Source organism: Microcebus murinus, chromosome 2 (assembly GCF_040939455.1).
Source record: "Microcebus murinus isolate Inina chromosome 2, M.murinus_Inina_mat1.0, whole genome shotgun sequence".
In the NCBI taxonomy this organism is placed as follows: domain Eukaryota; kingdom Metazoa; phylum Chordata; class Mammalia; order Primates; family Cheirogaleidae; genus Microcebus; species Microcebus murinus.
Window position 1 is genome coordinate 97,536,709 of NC_134105.1, and position 23,542 is coordinate 97,560,250.

Genomic DNA, 23,542 nt, shown 5'->3' on the forward strand with positions numbered 1-23,542 from the left:
GTTTTGAACTCCTGAGCAATCTGCCTGCCTCGAGCAATCTGCCTGCCTCGGCCTCCCAGAGTGCTAGGATTACAGGCGTGAACCACCGGTGCCCGGCCAAAATTTTATTTTAATTCATCTACCATTTCAAGGTCCATGGTTGCTATATATGTCAGATATTCTTTTAAAAAACGTCATAAGGAAAACAGAAAAGAGAACTAATTTATTTAATATGTCATTATTTTCTACAGTTTTCATTGGTGTGAACATGAAGTAGGTAGTATTTTATGGGATAGTATACCAAACTGTAGTGATAAAATTTATGCTTTTGATTTTAGAAGATAAGAATCTAGTGTTCTTTACCATGTGGAAAAGACAGTGCTGTGAGCTATCTGAGATACCTAAATTGAAGTCCAACATCATGAAGGGACTATGTCTGGATAGTTTATGTCTTGGTTTCGAAAGGTGAGTTTTTGTGGGGTTTTTTTTTGTCCTCTCAGTTGATTCCTTTAATTGGAGAGAAGCAGACCAGATCAAGAAAATCCTCTCTTACAGCGTTTTTGGTTTATCACATTAGTTACTACCCATCTTCTCTGAGTAGCAGGCCACGCTTTTCCTGTTTTGTGGTTCAATTTTCACTAAGTTAACTACACATGTGTTCTTTGGAGGGATTCATTTCTAATCAATTGAATTATGGGTACTTTGATGAAATAATGATGAGTTGCCTACTTTTTAATAGGGTCACCATGTTTAAGAGTAAAATCTTGTCAAGATAAGGTATGATCTCTCACTCCAAAATTTCCTTTTGCTTCTGTGGTGCTACTCTGTTATTGAAAAGAAATGGTATTCAGTGACAGTTTTACAAAGAAAGAACTCTAAACAATTCCAGCCATTCTTTTACCTCATAGGATAGTTTTTTTTGTTTTTGTTTTTTTCTCCCCAGAGGAATAATACGTAGCAGTATATTGAATCTTAGAGTTGGCATGTTTTCAGAAGTGGGTTTCTTTTGTTGTGAAGGTAGGGACGATTCAGATGAATGGGTATCAGTCATTAGGGTGTGTGTTTGTGCGAAGGGTGGTCTGAGGTGCGCGGCATTGGTGGCCCTTCTTGTTCTAGAAACTCAGTCCTGGTTTTGTTTTTTACAAGCATGTGGTCATTAGCTGATCTTTGGTGTAAATGTTTATGTGCATAGCTGGTAGGTGGTTATCTCCTTGAGAATGTTGTAGTCACAAATGTATATTGTGGAAGTTTTTAGGTTATGGTGGATATCAGGTTTTTCTAATTGAATTTCTACAGATGTAGTGAGTGAAAAGAAAGCTGGATCAGTAGGTGACTTGTGTTGTGGTCCTCGCTCAGATACCTTGATTTGTAAGACTTTGGGCAAATCTTTTACTTTTTTGAGTTACAGTTTACTCTTCTGTAAATTGGTGCTAATACCAATTTGCATGCCTCATTGGGTTGTTTTGGGGATCAAATGATATCATTTGTATGAAAATATTTGTAAACTCTGAGGGTACATTTATTATAGCATTGTCTTTGGCTGGCTGACCTTTGTATAGTCAGCCTTTTCAGGGCTGGGAAACTGAGAGTTGTGAGATGCCTTTATGATATTTTTGGCCACAATGTTCACATAGGCCCTAGAATGCTTGTAGACTTGGGTGAGGGAGCATAGATGGAAATCAGTTGAAGACCCCTGCCAATCAGGAGCCGGGATGTTAATCCTAAATATATTCTATGGAGTGCTATCTGATGCCTTGCTTTTTTTCATGATGGCAAGTCAATATCAGCTTCTTTAGGTAGAGTAGGTACCTGTTACTCTAATTTGACTTGAAGTACACTAACCAGCCAACTGATTTATGATATGGCTGGCTCATTTCTTAAATTCACATCATTAAAGTTACTCCTTGAGAGTATTGTGTCTTCTGAAGGTTGCTGCTGTTGGGTTATTTTCTGTGGAAGTGGATGGGCGCATACAGAAGCTCACTGTGCTCAAATTTGTAAGCTTGTTCTACTTAGCAGTTTTTTGAAGCCAGATCATATTGGGTGGGGGAGTGGATACTAGAGTCACTTGATGTTTTTATATAAAACTTAAGAGTATCTGAGACTTTCTTTGGTAACATATATTTAGGCTCATAGCCAAAATGATTACAATGCTTTGGTTTTAATTTTTTCAATGAGGTAATGTGTGCTTTAGTGGGGAGGAGGAGAAATGTTATTTAACCGTCAGCACTATACTAATAACCACATTTACTAAATCCTTTGTCCTGTTGCTTGAACTGAGGGTTACTTGCTTTAATACTGGTTTTCCAAAGGACTTAATCCTGTTAGTGTGATGAGGTGATGGTGGGAAGGACATTCCCACTGGGTCTGGAGTGGTGTAACTGGTAAAACTCCCTTTGTAAATCCTTCTTGTTCAACACGAGTGTCACTCCCATATCTCCATAGTGGAATGAATTATTATCAAGGAGAGAATTTTAAGAGTGATAAACAAAAGAGATAAAAATATCTCTGCCAGGTCATTGTGACCTTAAAAGGCTAGAATAAACTATCATTTTGCAGATTTTCCTTCTGTCTTGTGGGAAATTAAAGACTTGCTTATCATTCTCTTAGAGGGAGATAGAAAACTACTGGGCCTGCTCCTTCAGCAGTTTAGCTTGGCAAACATTTTCCAAGCACTTACCATGTGCCTGGCATCATGCATAGCTGGGTTGAAGCTAGGTGGAGCAAACATCACTTAGGTATGACCCAGCTCCAGAATCAGTCCTCTCCTGGCACTCTCTTAGGTTCCCAGACAAGAGGAGTGGCAGCTAATCAGATGAGATGGGTAGGCCAGGGCATCTGCTTTTTATCTTAAATCCCTCTAGAGATTTATTACTCATTTATGAGAGTGGGGAAAGCATTCAGCTCAAGAAAGCTAACTCCTCTTACAGGACTTACCCCCCAATTTTTTTTTTTTTTTTTTTTTTGAGACAGAGTCTCGCTTTGTTGCCCAGGCTAGAGTGAGTGCCGTGGCGTCAGCCTAGCTCACAGCAACCTCAAACTCCTGGGCTCGAGTGATCCTTCTGCCTCAGCCTCCCGGGTAGCTGGGACTACAGGCATGCGCCACCATACCCGGCTAATTTTTTATATATATATCAGTTGGCCAATTAATTTCTTTCTATTTATAGTAGAGACGGGGTCTCGCTCTTGCTCAGGCTGGTTTTGAACTCCTGACCTTGAGCAATCCGCCCGCCTCGGCCTCCCAAGAGCTAGGATTACAGGCGTGAGCCACAGCGCCTGGCCTACCCCCCAATTTTTAATTTAATATATTGGAGTTTATATTGTTTCTTTTGACCTTTCTGAGAACTCCAAACTGAAGCTAGAATAAGAGAAGTCTTGGTCTCTGTAGAAAGCCTCTATCAAAGGCAATGTAACTTTTTTGGTTTGCCAAATCAGGTATTGCGGCAAATAGAGAAACCTAGGGTTTCCTCCTCTGCTGAGAGACACAAAGATGGAAAGTTAAAGTTCCAATGTGGTTGCTTAATGTATATAAAATTTTCGATCTTTGTCATTCCAGCAACAATTGAACGAGCAAATAGAATGGACCTGCGCATTTGCAAACCAGATTGTGACTGTCTGTTAGTGGTTTGGGCTGTTTTTTATTAAAATGACTGTTAAAACTCCACAGAAATTAGTCTTAGAGATAAATTCTTGCTTATACTCACAATAAAGAAAGAGTAGTTTAAAGGCTTATAGAGTTGGAGGACTAGTGTTTTTAGGAGGAACTGATTGAACATTGAAATTCTCAGCTCTTCATCAAATATCTTTAAGTGTGCATTATTATTATTTTTATTTTTCTGTTGCCCATGAGGCCCAAGTTCTGTTGATATGGGACATAGATTTATGTTTGCAAAAACAAAGGAAGAGAGAAATTGAAAACAAAACTAAATAAATATTGAAGTTTGGAGTTATATTTCATGTTCTTTTCCTCTTAGCATTTAATAAAGATTTTGCATTGTTCTGCCATCTTCTTTCCTATGTTCCAAAGTTTTTGGCCTCAGGCATGTTCTCTGGAAATGGGAATGATGTACATTTACCATCTCCAGATTTAGATAGTTTCTTCACAATGCTAGTTTCTGTGCTTATTTGAAATATCCTGGGTATGAGTTAAGGGTTTAGAACCTTTTGAGGCTCTTGGGTTTAGACAGTTCTCAGTGCTGTGTACAGGAATTTTGGGTTGAACACTGTACACAGATGGACAGTTTGTTTTTGGCTAAAAGTATATAGAGCCTCTGTGACCCAGATAATAATATAGAAATAACCCATGTGTTAGGTCCTTAACTTTTGCAAACCCTAACTTTAGAGCAGTTAGCTATACATGTAGTTGGACTTTATACAGGAGTGCCTGATCTACTATCCACCATTTGTGTAGCACATGGATGGTAGTGTTCTGTGACTTGCCTGATTCTTGTGAGTAGTCTTCATTCCGACCAGCCAAGGTTTTTTTGTGTTTTTTTTTTTAAAGGCCATGGGGAAGGATGCCCACAGGGAAATCTGAGGCCGTTTTCTGGATTTTCCCTGTTTGGTTTTTGCAAATCTCCATGATTTTATATAACATATAGCAATGTTAGAGATTTTTACATTTTCATTTTTAACATGATTTTGTCCCTTATTTTATGTTTTGGGGGGGGTCTACCTCTAAATTAACAAACACTAGAAATTATCTACTCCATTTAAAAAGTATTCTGAATAATTTAAGCTAAAAGAATACTTTGTTTCTTTTGGGTGAATAGCAAGAAGATTGTATATAATATTTATAAGTTTTTTTTCTGCAAAGAGTGCTTAAATGCTTTTGCATGCATTTAAAATTTAGGGTTTTAAAAAAATTAAGCTGTACTTAACACAATAGTCTTCAGAAAACTTCAAAAAGAGAAGATTTACTAAAAGTACAGGAAATTTGTGACAAGCAAAATTTGTCTCAATAACAAGAACAGATATAGATAGTAGAACAGAAGCAATAATAAAAGATATAAGACAATGGAATAATAGCTTGTATTGGTTTTTTTTTTTTTGTCCACCAAGTAGCACACAAATATATAGCCCTTTGTGTAGAGAATAATTTAACTTCTAAATATGATATACTTCTTCCTCTCTGTGGTTTTATTATACCAAGATCCAGAACTTTTTCTACATGTAAATAAACTCTGTGATTATTTTGGTCAATGTAATTTTACAAAGAATTATATACTTATGCTGAAGAAATACATTGGGGCTTCTTTGTATCTTTGGTACTTATTATTTGGATCTTTGGTACTTATTATTCCATGGATGTGTATCAGTAAATCTACTCATGGAGAAAATGGTACTGTACAATGGAAACAGACTGTCAGTGGCTTACCATTCACTTGGAATTTTTTATTGTGTTTTTTGTATTTTCCATATAGATATAAATTATTTTGGCTTTCATTCAACCTATTTCAAAAAATTTTTACCGTAATACATATGGCTTAAGATTCATATGGGGCCAGGGGTGGAGGGTGTATCTTCCTTCATGCAAATTTTAGGACAGGAACTTTCAGAAGTGCTTTAGTTTTATGAGGATTAGAAAAGTACAATTCCACTTTCTCAACTTTTCATCTTCTTTAAAGGCCCGGAAATTTGCATCATTTTTTCATTCTCATTTTGCATAGAGATGGGAGGTGAACCACCACTTGTAGAACATCTGCCCAAGATGAAATGGGAACAGAGGAGGAACATCTAAAGCAGACTGGAGGGTCTCCAAGGGCTTCTTAAGGAATGTAATGCTTTATCTATAGTTTGAAATATAGTAGGAATTTAACAAGATGGAGAAGGAAGAAAGGGAGAGGAAATATTTTTCAGGTGAAAGAATGTACATGTGTGTAGAGGTGATGATTAGCAAATTGGCCACATTCTGAATTATAAGTATATGTAGATTTATCAAACCTTATAGTTCATGTGGTAGGGCTAAAGGCATTAGTTTCTTCTCCAAAACCCAGGAATTGAAATTTATCTCATTCATAAATTTAATTTTTTTCTGCAGTCCTTAAAAAGACAGCAAAATAAAAGAAGGGGAAAAAAAAACAGTGCATAGTAGATTTCAATATAGCACAGCAAATATTGATGAATTTTGGTTGTTGCAATAAATCTAACCATTATAAAATAGGATAAAATTGGAATTTTTAAAATCAGATATGCTACGTTTATCAACTCACTGGAATGAATTTCTTTATAAAATGAAAATTCTGTTAGTAATGCTGAAAGTACTCTTATTTGTAAATTCAGTTTTTGTTGATTATGTTTTCTTAAATCAGGATATATTTTCAGTTTTTGAAAAGCAGAAGTATTTTGTTATGAACCCTATAGCCTAATCCTTATTCTCTGGATCTAGTGTCTTCATCTCAGGTAGAAAACACACTTTCTATTGTAGATGATATCTGTAAAGAGCATAGACATCTTGGAACACTATCAGGAAAATAATATTGTTATCCCTTACTGCATTTTTAAAAATTTTAATCAAGACAGATTTCAAGGAGGAAAACAGATGTTTCTCCACTTTGCTTTTAAATGTACCACGTGGGATTTGAAGCTTCTATACTTTTTCTGTTTGTTTGGATTTTTTTTTTCATGGCTTGATCCTAAAAAAAGGGATAAAAAAATTCAGTGAAAGCTTTGTTGTTTGAAATTGCAGGGTGCTATGAGAATTACTGCAAATCCCTGATGTCTCCTTGTCTGCCCTCAATTCTCCTATTTTTGGTAATAATGCAAGCAGTCATTTTAGAAAATTTTGCTTTGTTCATTTTACTGAGTCTCTTCCAGAGGCCATGTGCCAGAAGCAACAGCAGCCAACTGCAGCCAAGATCCTAGGGTGTAAACTCAGACTTCATCTGTCTCAAATACTGCTACTTGATATTTGCATAAATGTTGAAGAAAAAATTAAAAGAGCCCTATATAACTTCTCTTATATTTTAGGAGCCCCAGACATTCAAGGCATTAAAATGTCTTCTAAGTGAGCAGTGGGTATAAGCACAAATAGATACCACCCTGCAGACAGGGAGCAGGATATGAAAGAAATCATGTGAGATAGACAACAGACAGAGGCTTATTTGAAGAGGCTACAAAGCAACAAGTAATGCCAATTTAAAAAGATTACATGTTAGTGCAACAAGTGAGACACATTGAAGCCTGCTCAGATTACACCGGCTGGGGTACAAATTTAATTACTCATGTTAGAGATTCCTAAAACAAAGGGAGGCTTTCAAAGTAGTGATATGTAGCTGGCATGATATTGAAAAGCCCTGGAAAACCTAGGTATATGCCTAGAGGAAATTTTAAGGAAGATTTCATCAAGTGTGAACACCATAGGCCAATCCCTAAATGGGTAAATTTCTGAGGCACTAGAATTGGTTAAAATCAATAGAAAGTTTATTCTGCTGTTTGCAGTTTTTATATACAATTGGGACTGATAAACTTGAATAAATACTGGAGCCTTATCTCTACTGAGTTACAGTTAGTGTTGAACAACGAAGGTTCATGTTGTATGTCTTAAAGGTTCTTTTTAGGATGATTCTGAGATTGATATTAAAAAGGTATGCTAAGCAATTTTTATTTTGTTTGTGTTTAACTTAGAATCATTTGGGTAGCTCACATTCTCTCTATCCCTACCCCTAGCTTCTCTCCATTAGATTGTAAGGGCCATGAGGACAGAGATAGTTTTATTTGTGTTTAATTTCCATGCAATGCCTAGTAGAGGGCAATGCACACCATAATTGTTGAACAGATATTAGTGGACCTATACTAAAATTGAATGACATTTTTATTTATATGTAGTGTTTAATATACCTTTAGTGAATTACTTCCTCTTATGCCTGCAGTGCTATACCTTTTTAACAGAAGAGCAGTGAGCTGTTTTTTTGTTTTTTATAGTAGTTCATTAGGTCTTTTGTTAGATTGCTAGTGGTGGCAACTGGGAAGAATTTATTCCATTTATTGATAATCACATTCTAACTTTTGTAGCGCTCTTCTGTTTTTCCAGATTTCTCAGTTTGTTTAAACTGGGTTTGATTGATATAATAAGTTTGCTAAAGGTACCATTTATCATGCAATCAGTTACCAAGAATTTAAGTATGTGAGTTAGCCTTTCTTGTACGTTTACTGTGTATCAGACATTGTTGTATGCTCTTTAAATGTATTAATTCAGTTAATTCTCACCAGGATGCTGAGAGAGATTATCTTTATTGTATAGATGAGGAAACTGAAGCACAAAGAGGATACAGAGATAGTAAATGGTGGAGTTAGAATTCAAACTCAGGCGGAGCGCAGTGGCTCATGCCTGTAATCCTAGCACTCTGGGAGGCTGAGGCAGGAGGATCGCTCAAGGTAAGGAGTTCAAAACCAGTCTGAGCAAGAGCGAGACCCCGTCTCTACTAAAACTAGAAACAAATTAATTGGCCAACTAAAAATATATTAAAAAAATTAGCCAGGCATGGTGGCGCATGCCTGTATAGTCCCATCTACTTGGGAGACTGAGGCAGAAGGATCGCTTGAGCCCAGGAGTTTGAGGTTGCTGTGAGCTAAGCTGACACCACTACTGCCCTCTAGCCCGGGCAACAGAGTGAGACTGTCTCAAAAAAAAAAAAAAAAAAAAAAAAATTCAAACTCAGATCTGACTGATTTCAGCATCCATGCTTTCAGCTGCTAAAGTGTGTTGCTTCAAATATGCAGAAAAGAAGAACTATTTTCTATTTTCTAAGAACTTAAAAGTGAAAAAGCAGAGACAACTAGAAGACAATATAGAATTAAGTGCTAAATTATGAGTTGTAAGTGTTAGCCGATAAGGGGTGGCAGCCCTGTGAGGACCAGAACCATCAAGGGGAAGCTTTGTGGGTGAGGTAGGAGGTGACAAGGCCTTGGAGAAATGGGTAGAAATTTAGATAGCAATTAGGGGAAGAGGAGACATGAGTGGAGGCATGGAACTGAGTTCAGTGATGATCTGTTCAGGCAAGAGGGGATAAATGAGCAGAGAAGGCAGTGGAAGTGGAGGGAGGTAATACTGGTCAGGTAAGGCAGGCTCTGATCTTGAAGACCAGTGTGAGAGTTCAGACTGGCTGAAGTAAGAAATGGCTTGTCCTTGGAAGAAAAAGGTACCAGGCTTGGTACTGTGTGAAGGTATTTCATAGACCTCCCGTTGGCTCTTCTGAGAGCCAAACTAAGAGTAAGTTCTGCAAACTAAGGAAGAACTGAAAGTCATTATAGGTTAGATAGTAATGGGGTGATGCATTACAAGTGGTGCTTCCAGAAGGTTAGATGCTATCAGAACAAAATCCTTACCATTTTGGGGGAGCGGGGAAAGTGGATGTCTTCAGTCTAGTCTAAAAAGGGATTACTTGAATAAGCTTATATAAGAAAGGGGAAAAAAACCCTTCACTCACTAGAGCATTTCATAATCTTGACTTTTTCAAACATAAATCTGTATCGTTTTCCTTATTTAAAACAACCCAGTAGTTTACCCTCCCTTACAGAATAGAAACTGTGATCCTTACCATGGCCTTTTGTGATCTAACCCTTGCCTGCCTCCCTGCCCTGTCTCCTATTACTTTTCCCCTTGCTTAATAATCTCCAGCCATATGAACCTGGAATATCAGTCTCATTTCCACCTCAAGGCCTTTACACAACTGGTTGTTTCCTCTGCCTGAGGTGCTCTTCCCTCATATCTTCATGACTCTTCCTCATTTAAATCTTAGCTCAAAGGATTCCTCTTCAGGGAGATCTTTCCTGGCTACTCTTAATAGATAAGGATAGGTAAAGGATGCCTTTGTACCCTAAGACTTTGTGATTTCCATTAGTGAGTTTTGTATCTAATGTAACTTACCACTGTTTGAAATGATTTTATTTATTCATTTATTATCTATCTTTTTCTAATAGAAATAAGGCTCGTTAGGACAGGAACTTATTCCATTAACCAGGGTATCTCTGATATCAGACCCTGCACCTGCCCATAGTAGATGCTTTCTGAGTATGTTCTGAGTGTTATAAAAAGCTAGTCCCCAAACACACTGCCTTGAAAATATTTGAAAATTGGAAATTGTCAAGTGATGGAGCAATGAGATTGAAATTCATTATTTCTCTTTGATTCTCTTTATGAGGGCTTGTACAGATACACACATACACAGATTGATTTCAGTCAGCCAGTATTTATTGAGTGACTGCTGTTTGTGGCTTAACATGACAATTTGGGGAAAATAATCATTCTTTCTAGTGACTGGTTTCTCAGAGTCTATTAAAGCATCAGTTTAAGCATCAGCTCTCTAACTATGGTATGATTTAGCATTTCTGTTTTTACTCCAAAAACATGAAGCTACTTCTAATTTCATTGTTAAATTTGTTTTACATTGGAAAAAATGTAAATTGAATTTTGAAATGAGGTCTTTCCCATTCTTACTTTCATGGTTTCAAGTTATCAAAGATTTTCCTTTTGTATGGCAAATAATTACGATATTCATTTAGAAGTGGCCCCTGAGTAAAGCAATGAATCCCAAATTTTACTTTTTTATTATAATTGACAATTTATAATTATATAAATTTATGGAGTATGAAGTGATGTTATAATTTATGAATACCATGTGGAAAAATTAAATCAAGCTAGTTAACATAGCTATCACCTCAAATACTTAACATTTTTTGTGGTGAGAACATTTGAAATTTACTCTCTTAGCAATTTGAAATGCACAATACTCTACTATTAACTATATTAACCACACTGTGCATTAGGACTCAAAAAAAGAAAAAAAACATATTCCTCCAGTCTTACTGAGGTTTTGTACCATTTGGTCATCATCTTCCCATTCCTACACCTCCGCTTCTGTAACCACCATTCTGCTCTCTGTTTCTGAGTTCGATTGTTTTAGATTCCACATATAAGTGAGAACACGTGGTGTTGCCTTCCGTGCCTGGCTTAATTCATTTAGCATAATAATCTCCAATTCTATCCATATTGTTGCAAATGACAAAATTTCCTACTTTTTAAAGTATGAATAGTATTCCATTGTGTATATGTACCACATTTTCTTTATCCATTTATCTGTTGATGAACACTTAGGTTGATTCCATTGTGAATAGTGCTGCAATGAACATGGAGTGCAGACATCTTTTTAACAAACTTGATGTCAGATCTTTTGGGCAAATACTCAGAAGTGGGATGGCTGGATCATATGGTAATTCTATTTTTAGTTTTTTGAGGAACTTCTATATTGTTTTCCATAATGGTTATACTAATTTCCATTCCCACCATCAGAGTATAAGGGTTCCCTTTTTCCCACATCCTGTTTATTCAAGGCAATATATTATCATCTAAGTCTACAGTCCCCAACCCCTGGGCCATAGACTGGTACTGGTCCATGACCTGTTAGATACCAGCCTATAGAGCTCCACTGCCCTACCTCCTGCCCTCATCCATGGAAAAATTGTCTTCCATGAAATTTAGGAAGCAGGAATGGGGATGGCAGGGGCTGTCCACACAGCAGTAGATGAGTGGTGGGCTTCATCTATATTTACAGCCACTCCCCATTGCTCAAATCACCCTCCCAGACCTCCCCCCACACCATTCATGGAAAAATTGCCTTCCATGAAACCTGTCCCTGATGCCAAAATGTTTGTGGACTGCTGATCTAGATCATCCAAGATCTCTAGTAGATTATTTAGTTTTAGGGGATTTTAAAGTGAACACTCATGTCTTGGTACAGTGGTTCTCAAAGTGTGGTTCCTCAGACCTGAAGCATCAGCACTATCTGGGAACTTGTTAGGAATGCAGCTTCTTAGGTCCCCGCTCTGGACCTACTCAGTCAGAAACTGTAGGGGTCAAATCCAACACTCTGCATTTTAACAGGCCCTCTAGGTGATTCTGATGCTTACTAAAGTTTGAGAATCATGGATTAGTAAATGTTAAATGTTCAAGGTAGCCTGATCCCACAAATCAGCCAAATGGCATTAATTATTAGCCTGGTAAGCCCACCTCCTTTTCAGTCACTGAGTTTGATTGGTTCACTAAGGCTAGGCTATAAAGTTATTTGCTAGATTGATTGCCACATATTGACTTTGGATTGTTTGTATTTCTCTGAACCTGTCACTGTAATGATTTGCCAGGATACTTAATAGGAACAGGCCCTGATTTTTTTTGCACCCACGGCTTTCTGAGTCATGGGTGGCTGGGTCCTTATGCCCTCCTGGATAGAATTCTCTAGGTACTGGGCATGCCACTCATGTACTTTTTTTTTTTTGAGACAGAGTCTCGCTTTGTTGCCCAGGCTAGAGTGAGTGCCGTGGCGTCAACCTAGCTCACAGCAACCTCAAACTCCTGGGCTCGAGTGATCCTTCTGCCTCAGCCTCCTAAGTAGCTGGGACTACAGGCATGCGCCACCATGCCCGGCTAATTTTTTATATATATATCAGTTGGCCAATTAATTTCTTTCTATTTATAGTAGAGACGGGGTCTCGCTCTTGCTCAGGCTGGTTTTGAACTCCTGACCTTGAGCAATCCGCCCGCCTCGGCCTCCCAAGAGCTAGGATTACAGGCGTGAGCCACAGCACCCGGCCTGACTCATGTACTTTTAATGAGAGAGCTGTCATTATTGGATCACAGGGAACCTTCAGGGGGATTTAATCCATTTCCAGCTTGGTTTACACGTAGGGAAATTGAGTCCCCATGAGGTTGTGTTTTGCTTGACATTGCACAGCTAGTTAGGGGTAGAAGCAGGATTGTAGGTCTCCTGACTCCTTCCACTGTACCAGGATTCCTGCAGGGGGACAGAGCTGCAGCTTGTTATGACTGTAGGACATTCCTTTCCTACTGAGAGTTTTTTTTTTTTTTAAATTTTAAGGAAAAAAAGCAAATAGAAAAAAAGCCAGGAAGTTCTCATTGAAACTAATAAAAGTGTCTAAAGAGAATGAAAAAATCAGCTTGAGAACTTTGGTATGGAGGAAATAACCTGACATTAACTGTTTTAATTATAGTTGTTGCATTGAGCTTATCAGTGTGGGAAGAGGGAGCATTTGAGTCTTACAGGGAAGTGGGATATGGACAACAAGATGACCCTCTTCCTGAATCTGCATGTTCAGGCCGGCATGCTAGTGACTGCTTGTGTGATCCCAACAGTTGTCATGGAGATAGGTTTGACTTAGAACGAGACCTGGGTCCTGGGCCCAGCAATGCCACCAGCTCGTAGTGTGATGCCCCATGAAGAGGCAGTGTAACCTTCCGGACCATCACTTTCTGGTAAATGGGTATAATATCTACCCTGCCCATCCTAAGAATTGCCAGGTAGTGGAAGCAGTGTATCTCAGGGGTTAAGAGCACAGTCTCTGGATTCAGACTCTCTAGGTTCAAATTCGGGCTCTCTAACTCATTGGCATGATGATAGGCAGGTCACTTATCCTCTCTGTTCTCTCACCTGTGGAATGGGTATAATGAAATTAGCTGCTTTATAGGATTGTGAATTTTGAATTAGTTTATCCACATAAAGTGCTTAGGACAGTACGTGGTATTTAGTAAGTGCACTGTGTTAGCTGCTATTGTTATTACTATTAGTATTTAAAAATTATTATTTTAAGGATGAGGTGAGATTTCTTTAAACATGTTCTCAAGTGATTCTACTGCTTGATATAGTACTGGGCAAACAAAGGGCTCTTATGCAGTAATTGTTAATGGAGAAGTTGTTCTGACATCCAGCTTGTGCCTGGGCTGCTGGTCTTCATGCCCAGGATGGGCAGCCTTAGAGCCTCTGATACACAAAGTTCATACATAGAGTGGTGTGGCTAGAGGAAACTCAGAGGTGGGAACTTTTCAGTTTTGCTTTCAGATATTTATACATGAACCATCCTGGGAGATGGACATCTTAATAAGCTCTAAGAAAGAGCTCATGAACTTCAGTTTTGGTTTTTAATTGTTTGACTAGGTTTCTTTCTGTCTTGACTTTCTATGTTGTTGGACTCTTGATATGTATTTTGCTAATGAAAATTCCAACTCTAAAAGCGAAACAATTAATCAAGATATTGTAATTATCCAGCAAGTGAGTGGCAGACTTCTTCCTCTCCTGGCTGAGATCAGTAAAAGTTTCTACTAGTGCTGTTTTTTTTTTTAATAGTCTGTTTTTGGGAGAGACTCAGGTGCTAAAGTGGTAAAGACACTTTTTCATTGTCTCTCAGTGGGACTAGGGGAATCAAGAGTTTGAGAATTTTTGGTTTTTCTATATGTATAAAATTCTCATTTTATTTATTTTGATCTTCCCTCCTCTGCAACCTCTATTCATGATCTACTCTTCATCTTTAGGTAAGCTCCTAAAAGCTAGAGATTATGTTTAACTCATTTTTCTGTATATTTCATTTATCCTTTGTTTCTAGATCCTAATGTAGTGCTTGGCACACAATAGGCTCTTAACCTTAGTTTGTTGAATGAGTATTGCTGACATTTCTGATTACTTATTGAAGGTGGCCTGTTTTAAAACTTCACCTGAAGGCCAAGCAATTAATTAATATGGTGACTTAGTATTTACCTTATATCTTTCTAAATATCCATTGATGAATCCTTACATTACTCATTTAAAGTATCCAAATCCCAAGATGATCTGGCATGTCACAGGTATTATAGCTTTATTTTTTGACTGTCATTGGGAGATACAGATGCAACAGGTGGGGATATTGAAGTACAAAGAAATAAGAGCATCATTGAAAACCACTAAAGCAGTTATTGTGGGAAGAGATGTTTGGGATGAGCTTCTGTGCTAGAAGCCAAAAGCTGAAAAACTGATTAAAATTCTAAAGGGAAACCCAGATCAGGTTGGATGTGGGAATTAATGTTGATCTGGATCATACTTCTTTGGTGGCTGAGGGTTATGATCAGTGACTTATTTCTAATGTGCATTTGTTTTTATTTTTAGCATTGCAATGTCGGGATGGCTATGAACCCTGTGTAAATGAAGGAATGTGTGTTACCTACCACAATGGCACAGGATACTGCAAGTAAGTTTTTAATCTTCATATATTTTATTTTTACAATAGGACACTGAACAAGATTTGATTGTACTTCTCTATGTTTAATACTTCCGTGAAATGCTACTGGTTCTTAAACTTTCTTTCTTTCTTATTTTAAAAAGACAGAGTCTTACTTTGTCTGCCAGGTTGAAGTACAGTGTGTGATCACAGCTCACTGTAACCTCAAACTGCTGGGCTCAAGTGATCCTCCGGCCTCAGCCTCCCAAGTAGCTGGGACTACGGGCATGCACCACCACGCCCAGCTATTTTTGTTTGTTCTTTGTAGGGACTGAGGTCTCACTATATTGGCCAGGCTGATCTTGAACATTGGCCTCAAGCAATCCTCCTGCCTCAGCCTCCCAGAGTACTGGGATTATAGGCATGAGCCACTGCACCAGCCTGGTTATTGAACTTTCCTGATGCAATTTTTGTGGGAGGTGAGGATGAAAGGATGTGGATGTTAAATAAATGGATAGTAAGAACTTCTTATTATCTTACTCTGATCTTTTTCATTATCAAAAAAGACTTCAGTGAGTGGCTAGTTATTATACAGGGTATCGCAAAAGTTGCCATACATAAGGGGAAATTGTAGCTACGTGTACCTTTACAAAATATTCATTAGAAGATTTTATGGAATTTTTCCTTTGTATGGAGAGACTTTTGGGACACTGTTTATTGAATTCATTCTCCTGAATTTTTCAGTTTAAAGCATAGTCTTAGAATCTCCCCTCAACATGTTAGCTGTGATCTTGTTTTTAAGTCAAACCAAGCAGATATCAACTTTAATTCCGCTCAGTATAAGTGAATGTTACAGTCATATGAAACTTCTTTCTAGTGTAAAAAATCCAGTTCTGAAAGAGACAGGGAGGAAGATATACCCACATGTGTGGGGTAGGGAGGGCAGCAGGGGCTGTGGGTGCACATTATGATTAGGGGTTAAGAGTGAAGATGAAGGCTAGAACTGGGAAATGTGGGCTAGTTCTTAGCTCAAGAGCATTTTTTTTCTTCATTTTCTCCAACCATCTAGTCAAGCCAGACTTTTTGTTTGTTTGAGGAAGGCTATGAGATAAATAGCTTCCCTAGATTTCCTGCAGACCGTTTTTTCCTTCTATATCAATTGAAAATTTTCAATGGGAACATATATCCATTCTATTTATTTCATGGAAAATGTTGAGGAAAGATTTGATAATATGAAATTTCTCTTCGTTTTCTTTACTTTTATGAGGTATAGCTTTTCTTTGCTTTGGTGGAAGTACTTGCTTGATAAACATTTTAAGCATTTTAAGTGAGTTTATCCAACACATTTTTGTTTTTTCTCTGGATATTTAGTTGAATACCAAAAATACTGTTATGACTTTTTTTTTCCAGTCAAGTCCATTCTGACACTAGAATCTAAGTTCTTTAATGTCATAAACAAGATTTTTTTTTCTAAGTCCGAAACAATTTTCTTCACTAAAGTGAAAATATTTTAAGCTGTGATGATAGTAAAGCTTAACAATAGGTTGTTTGGATTGGAATAAAGATAACATTAGAGATGAAAGTTTTTATGTAGCTGATTATGGGCTGCTCACTTAGTCTTTCTATCTGGGAGAAAAAAAACATGTGCGTTCTCCTCTAAGAATGGAAAAATGACTGGAGATAATAAAGGAGGGAACTTAGTACCTTAGAATTGGCTACTGAAATCTTATTTAGTCTCTTTGTGGCATCTGGTGCCTTAGGTGCTTGCTTTATTCTATTACTCAGCTCTCTTTTGGTAGTTAACCCCATGCATTATGAACACTTGTTGATACATTTGTTTTTGTCACTAGATTATGAGGTCTCAATCTTATGCATTTTTGTATAGTTGATGCCTAGTACAGTGCCTAGTGTATAGCTATTGCTGAACACTGTGTTTCTGAACTAAAAGGTGCTTAGTAGATATCATCATTCACATGTCTCTTATTCACTTACCTTAAATAAGAAGACAATGGTTCTCTCTCTTTGAGAATTTTTTTCCTCATAGTATACAAGATGATAATGCCATATAAAGAGGCATGTTAATTCTGTTTGGAGATAATTCAACTTAATGACTTATGCAGGGAGAATTTCAAATAGGTTCTAAATATTGGCCTATATATTTGTGGTCTGACACCGGGAGAGAGGGTTTCTAGGGGAGACCCGTTTCTGAGCACTTACCAGGAGAGACACTAAGGATCACTTTTGGGAAGAAGCATATTTGTGGGTTGCTAGCCTCAAACTCTCCAGCCAAGGTCAAAAGAAAAAAGAAAGAAACACTGCTAGGGGGCAAGACACTAACTTTGTGGTTGATTAAAATGGAGCTGCCTATATTCTGTCCCTGGATACTTGATAATTGTTGACGGGATGGAATAGTTATGGATATACTACTGAGTGTGTCTCTTAGATATCTTTCAACCTTGTTGTGAGGGAAACAAACTCCTTGAGAAACGGAGAGTAAGAAGAAAAATTGGTGAGGCCATCCTTTTGGGAGACCTAGATGAACAACCAAACTTGTGAAAAGAGAGGTTCCCTACCTCAGCAAAAGTAATATTAGCATCTTCAGGAGTGACAGGGTCAGTGTAACTGGACACAGGAAAAGCAAGAACAATATCAAAGAGGCCAAGTCAATCATTTCTACAATGCTGTGCCAATCTCCACAGAATTTTAAGCAAAATTTTAAGCAAAAATAATGTCTGCTTAGCAGACCTTTCAGGATATTTTCACCAACCTTCCATTTTTCCCTGGGGAAAGAAGGTAATTCAGCTTGTTCAGTAAATATTATTTTTACCACAGTAGTAAATAAATATTAAAACACTTAGAAGGTTTATAAAAATTATATCAGGCATGTAGAACATGTGATTATCTTTTTATTCATGAGCTTGCTTAGTGGATTAAAGAAAGAAGGTTGAAGCCAAATTCCTTTAATGGGGGGGGGATTGGTGGAAAATGTTTTAAAGTAGAAGGTATCTGACTAAAGAGCATGATGCTACTGATTCAGCTAAAATATAATGATTGTTTATAGAAATTATAAAAGTCCTTGATAAGATCACATTGACAGATGAGGATAAGTACTTTTAAAGATTAGTTTTGCACTCAGCTCAACTGTTTTTTTTCTCACTGTTCAGAGTCTAAGTACCCAGTCTGTGATTAGATTTTGATGCCAGACAAGGAGAATCTGTGTAATCTTGCATAAAACTCAATTATTATTGCTAAATAGCTGCTGTCAGATCTTAATAAAACTCTCTCACTATAGAGAGATAAGACATTTTATTATTTCCCTTGTCCTACTGGAAGGTATAAATATATAATTAACTTTGGATGTCATTAATCACTTTCAGGTTGTTTGCTTTGGGCTTTCATATGTAAACCATTCTAAATCCCAATTTGATTAAAAAATCATGGGCAACTCAAGTTCACTGGGATGCTGGGGATAGGTGATTTGTACATCACCTACGATTTGTACAATTTATACAATGTGCATTTTAAGGACATATTTATTATAGTTAAAATCCTTGTCTGCCAATTCTTAACATCTGGGTTGTCTGTGGGTGTGTTTTTATCATTTGCTCTTTCTCTTGACCATGGATACAATTTCCCATCATAGGTGTGGTAGTTTTTAATTATTTACTGGACATTGTAGGTGACTCATTTTCACGTTTATCTTCCACTAGAGAATGTTGAGTTTTGTCCTAGTAGGTGGTTATATTATTGGCAGATCATCTTTATCCTATGGATGCTTGGTTTTAGGCTTTGTTAGGATGGGTCTACTTCTGTTGTACCCTTGGTCCAACCACATAAATCTTAGTCCTGGGATATGGCCTTTATTCCCAAGATGTAACCCTTCTAGGGGATCAGTGAAAAGTATGAAGAGTTTGCCAAGCTCTCGGTGTTTATCAAGCCCTTCTAATTTTGTCAGGACTTGAATTCAAACCTCTGTCTCTCCAGCAACAGGAGCTGTCTGCTCAGTCTCTTCAGCTTCCCGACTCTGGCTTTCTCTTGGGTTTCCGAATCTCATCTTGCTTGTGCACAGCCAGGAATCATTTAAGGATTTGTGCAGAGTTGTATATATACTTTGAGGCTACCTCTTTGTGGTTCTGTCTTTTCCGGATTTTTCCTCTTCAAATTATAGCTGCTCTAACTGCTCCAGATACCTCTGTGACACCTCAGCCCAATAAGACTTCCATTTTCTGCTTGCATAATATTCCTTTTCTGCTGCATGGGCTGGGGAGTATCTTAAGAAGGAAAGCTGGCTGTATAAATTGGGTTTCATGTAGTTTGCTTCCTTTTTCCTGAGGCTTATATCCTTTCCAGTTTCTGCTTTTGTTTGCCCTCTTGATGCCTTTAATATTTTGTCTGAAGTTTAAAAATTGTTAAGAGCAAGATGGTTGGTCTGATGTAAGTTACTCTGCCATCATTTTTTTTTTTTTTTTTTTTGAGACAGAATCTCAGTCTGTTGCCCAGGCTAGAGTGCTGCGGCATCAGCCTGGCTCACAGCAACCTCAAACTCCTGGGCTCAAGCAATCCTCCTGCCGCAGCCTCCCGAGTAGCTGGGACTGCAGGCATGTGCCACCATGCCTGGCTAATTTTTTCTATATACTTTTAGTTGTCTGGATAATTTCTTTCTATTTTTAGTAGAGACAGGGTCTCGCTCTTGCTCAGGCTGATCTCAAACTCCTGACCTCGAGTGCTAGGATTACAGGCGTGAGCCACCACACCCAGCCTACCATCATTTTAAATAATGAAAATTGGACATATAAAGGAATTTTTCAGAATTTCCTACATACCACTTAGGAGGTATCTAACACAGTGTTTGTGAAATAGTGGAAATTCACTATGAATTCTATAGGCTCCTGTGGATGGGTGCTTGCACTTGAGAATCTCTACTTTTTGCCAAAGTGCATATCTAAAAACGACATTTTAAAGTGAATTGTTATAAGAATTATAAATAAATGTCACACATTATCTAAAACTTGTGTGCTAGCTGTAACATTGAACATTAACAGCTAACAATTTTCCTTGCCAGGATTAGGGAGGAGTAATGGTGATAGTCCAGACAGACCTCTTTAAATCCATCCAAGAAAACTGAAGCTATTGCTTTCTTTGTTCTCTTGGTAAATTTCTGTATAGTAAGTAGAGAATAGAGACACTCAGAATCTCTCAGAACCCAGTTTATAATGGAAGATGTTTTGTTGTGCTGCTCCTCCAGGAAGACATTTTCAAAAGTCATGACTGACTCAACATTTTCCCCTTTTACTCACCTTGTTAGTACATTCAGTGCTATACAGGGGCAGTGCCGGATCAAAGAAATACCCAGGGAAAATATCAACTGTTAAATCACTTTCTTCCTCTGCTGAAACTGGTTCTGCCAGCTTCTTCCTTCAAGTGGGGTGCCCTGATTAGGGGAACATCATATATATAGTTTTTCTGGAAGATGCTAGCAGAAGCCTGGTCACTCTTCCATAGTTATTTTCTCTTTTTAACATAAAACAAAGAATGCTATCTTTTGACTCACTAAATACCTTTCACAGAGTAATCTTTTTATTGAATGTGATGTTTAAGGATTTATTGATTTAAGAGTTATTTATTGCATGCCATCTGTGTATACCCCATATAACAGATAAGTCTGTGGTAGCAGTTGCAATTAATTGGTATTGTTATTATATAATTTCACACTTCTTTGGGAAGTCATAAATAATGATCAGTTCATTAACCTGAACTTCTTAGAGAAGTTCAGAGTAAAGTCAGGTATAAAATAACTTACTGTAATGTGGTCTTCTTTGCAGGAACCACCAGTAAATGGCAGGGCTGGGACTAGGGGGAGGAGAGTGAGGGACTTGCCTCAGATGGGAAATTTAAGGGGGTGCCAAAAAACTCAGTAAACCAAGGTCAATAATATTTTAATGCAATAGTTAAATCAAAATTAATGGAAAAAAGATGAAAATTACCAAATTTTAAGTAAAGAGAAGGTCAGTATTATTGATTTTTTCTTTAGCCTCAGGATCCAGTATGTTCAATGTGGCATTGGTGGGTGGATTAAGGCACCTGGAAGAGCCTTGCCTGGTGATACGGAGAGGACATAGTTTTTTATGCCAGGTAGATTTTAGTTTGAGTTGTAATTCCTGTTAACAGTAGGATCTTTGGCAAGTTAAAGACTTTAATGCTAGCTAACATTTATTGAGCACTTACTATGTTCTAGAGTCTGTCCTAGAGTTATGCTCTTTACATGCATTATTTTAGTTCTCATATGAGATAGAAAGTGTTAATATCCGTGTTTTACCAATGAGTATATGTAAGCCAAGAGACGTTAAGCAATTTGCGCAAGATTATAGTCTTTAGCTGACCTGAGATGTGCTTTTGCAAAATGTGCTATTATTCTGAATCTCAGTTTGCCAATCAATAAAATAGGACAAAATTACCTATTTTAAAGTGGTAGTTCAAGCAGGACCTTCTGAAAAGAAAATGTGAAACATTTGAAAGTATGTGAAAGGTGGCTTTTTAGATCAAGAATATGATTAAGACTCTGCTTTATACAGTTTCTGAATTTAAAGTAGAGATAGTAGCATTAAGTAGGCCTAAGCATCTCATATAATACTAGAACATTGAACCTACTTATAGCTACATGAGTGTGCATGGGCCAGGCTTGGTGAGTGTGGCATTTCTGACAAGTGGCCTTTGATTGGAAAGCTCAGTGTAGTTATGTAGATGAAATATAAGAAGAGGGCAGTGAAGGTGGGGAAAGAGGATATTGTCTGTGAAAGTGTGCTTCAGTAGAGAAAACTAATTTGAAACTTCTCCCTTCTTTTTTTCTAATAGAACATAAGCAAGTCCAGACAGATTTTATGCAGCTGTGAAATTGAGACAGGTCAAATGCAATGACTTCTGATAAATGTTACTGCCAGCAAAAAAGTCCACAAGTTGTTAAACATGGCACCCTACATTTGCATAGTGAGTTACAGATGTACGTGTGTATGTCCTACAAGGCCTTCCTTGTTTAGGACTTGCAGCCTGGTCCCTTGGACAGTACCATTCCTTGGTGATTTTTATTATTAATACTTAATGTGCTTTAAAAATCCTTTACAAGTATGGTAAGTGTCCATGAGGGGTCTTTCATAAAGGAAGTCTTGATTACCAGCTTCTTATCAACACAGCAACAGAACTCCCATACTCTTTTCAACTAATCTTTATTCTTTAGGTTGAAACCTCTTTTTATTTCAGTGTTCAGTAGAGAAGTAGGAGAAGGTGATTCTTGGTTCTGCCTTTATCCTTTTGTCTGTCTTGGGTAACTGCCAGTAAGTTAAATCAACTAATTTTGGCCTACAAACCTGGCATTAAGAGATGTTGGTTTAGTAGATTCTTTCAATGTGGTCTCTAGGTTAACCATAATCCTACATGAAGTTTCTTTCTTATTGTTCAGTTGTGTCATGTCAGCACCATTAATTTAATGTAGGAATTCTCTTATTCTCCCTTTTCCTTGTGAGTAAGCAGAATGAGAAACATTTCTCTTTCAGAATCTGGAGAAGCTTAATTAAATCCTTCATTTCAATTTTGTCTATATTATCTCTTAATTAAGACTAGCAAAGGAGTAGGGGATATCAGAATGTGATGAAAATGTAATTATCTAAAAATTTCCAAGCACTTTTTTATTTGTTAAGCTAGCATAAATGTGTGGATGTGATGGAGGTTTTCATTAAGCTCTCTTCTCAACATCCAGTAGCTAGGAATTTTATAGGTAGGAATGAAGTTTCAAGTGTCTCCTTCACTCCGTGTGTGTGTGTGTATGCATGCATGTGAGCGTATTATGTGAGTATTTTGTTATCATATTTGTCCTAGTTAAGTTTTACCTTATATTCCAATGTAAGGTAAATTAAAATTTCTCTTGGATTTCCCCAAATTTTCTAGATCCTGTTTATTCGCTGTCAGTAACCTTCACCAGCACTTTTAGTCTTCTGTGTCTGAAAATCTATTGCTGATTCTGACTGATGCCAATCAGCCTTCCCTTATTAAAAATTAATGCAGTTACTGTTTAAAATGTTCCTCTCCTAAATAGTGTCCTACTTTATGAAAAGGGGTTTATGAAAGAAAAGTGAAAGCAAAGAGGAAGAAAGGCATTATTTAAGTGACTGTTGGTATTGCTCAGTGAACATATTCAACTGGAACATTCTGTTCAATTTTTTTTCTTCACATAAATATGAGGAGAAGGTAGGTGTTAATGAGAAAATAATCTGATTGAGATTTATGTAGAATAGTAGCATTTAGGGTATTGAATCTGTGTAGGTAGGTAGAGGCTACTTTCCTGCGGTCACTATTTATAATCCTGTATCCTGAACACTGATGGTTAGATTGATTCTGAAGCAGTATAGCATTCGCACTGTTCAAACAAAAGTTTAGTTTTCATCACACTCATATTTATTGAGCAGGCTACTGTGATTGACTGCTGTGCATAGTATGGTGAATAGCTAGAAAAGCCCAGGAGGCTTGTGTTACCCGACTTCCTTATTCACAGTATACATACCTAAGGAGTATCTGCCAATGAATGTTGTGTTTC

General features: G+C 37.4%; 1 protein-coding gene across 1 annotated transcript in view; it reads left to right on the forward strand.

Annotated features, from left to right (window-relative positions):
* The window catches only part of LOC105869800 (notch receptor 2), a 158,612-nt gene that overhangs the window by 27,574 nt on the left and 107,496 nt on the right, over positions 1-23,542 (forward strand). Inside the window, exon 2 of the mRNA XM_012761892.2 lies at positions 14,907-14,988. Within this exon, the coding sequence (XP_012617346.1) occupies positions 14,907-14,988 (82 nt within the window). The remainder of the gene's footprint in view (positions 1-14,906; positions 14,989-23,542) is intronic.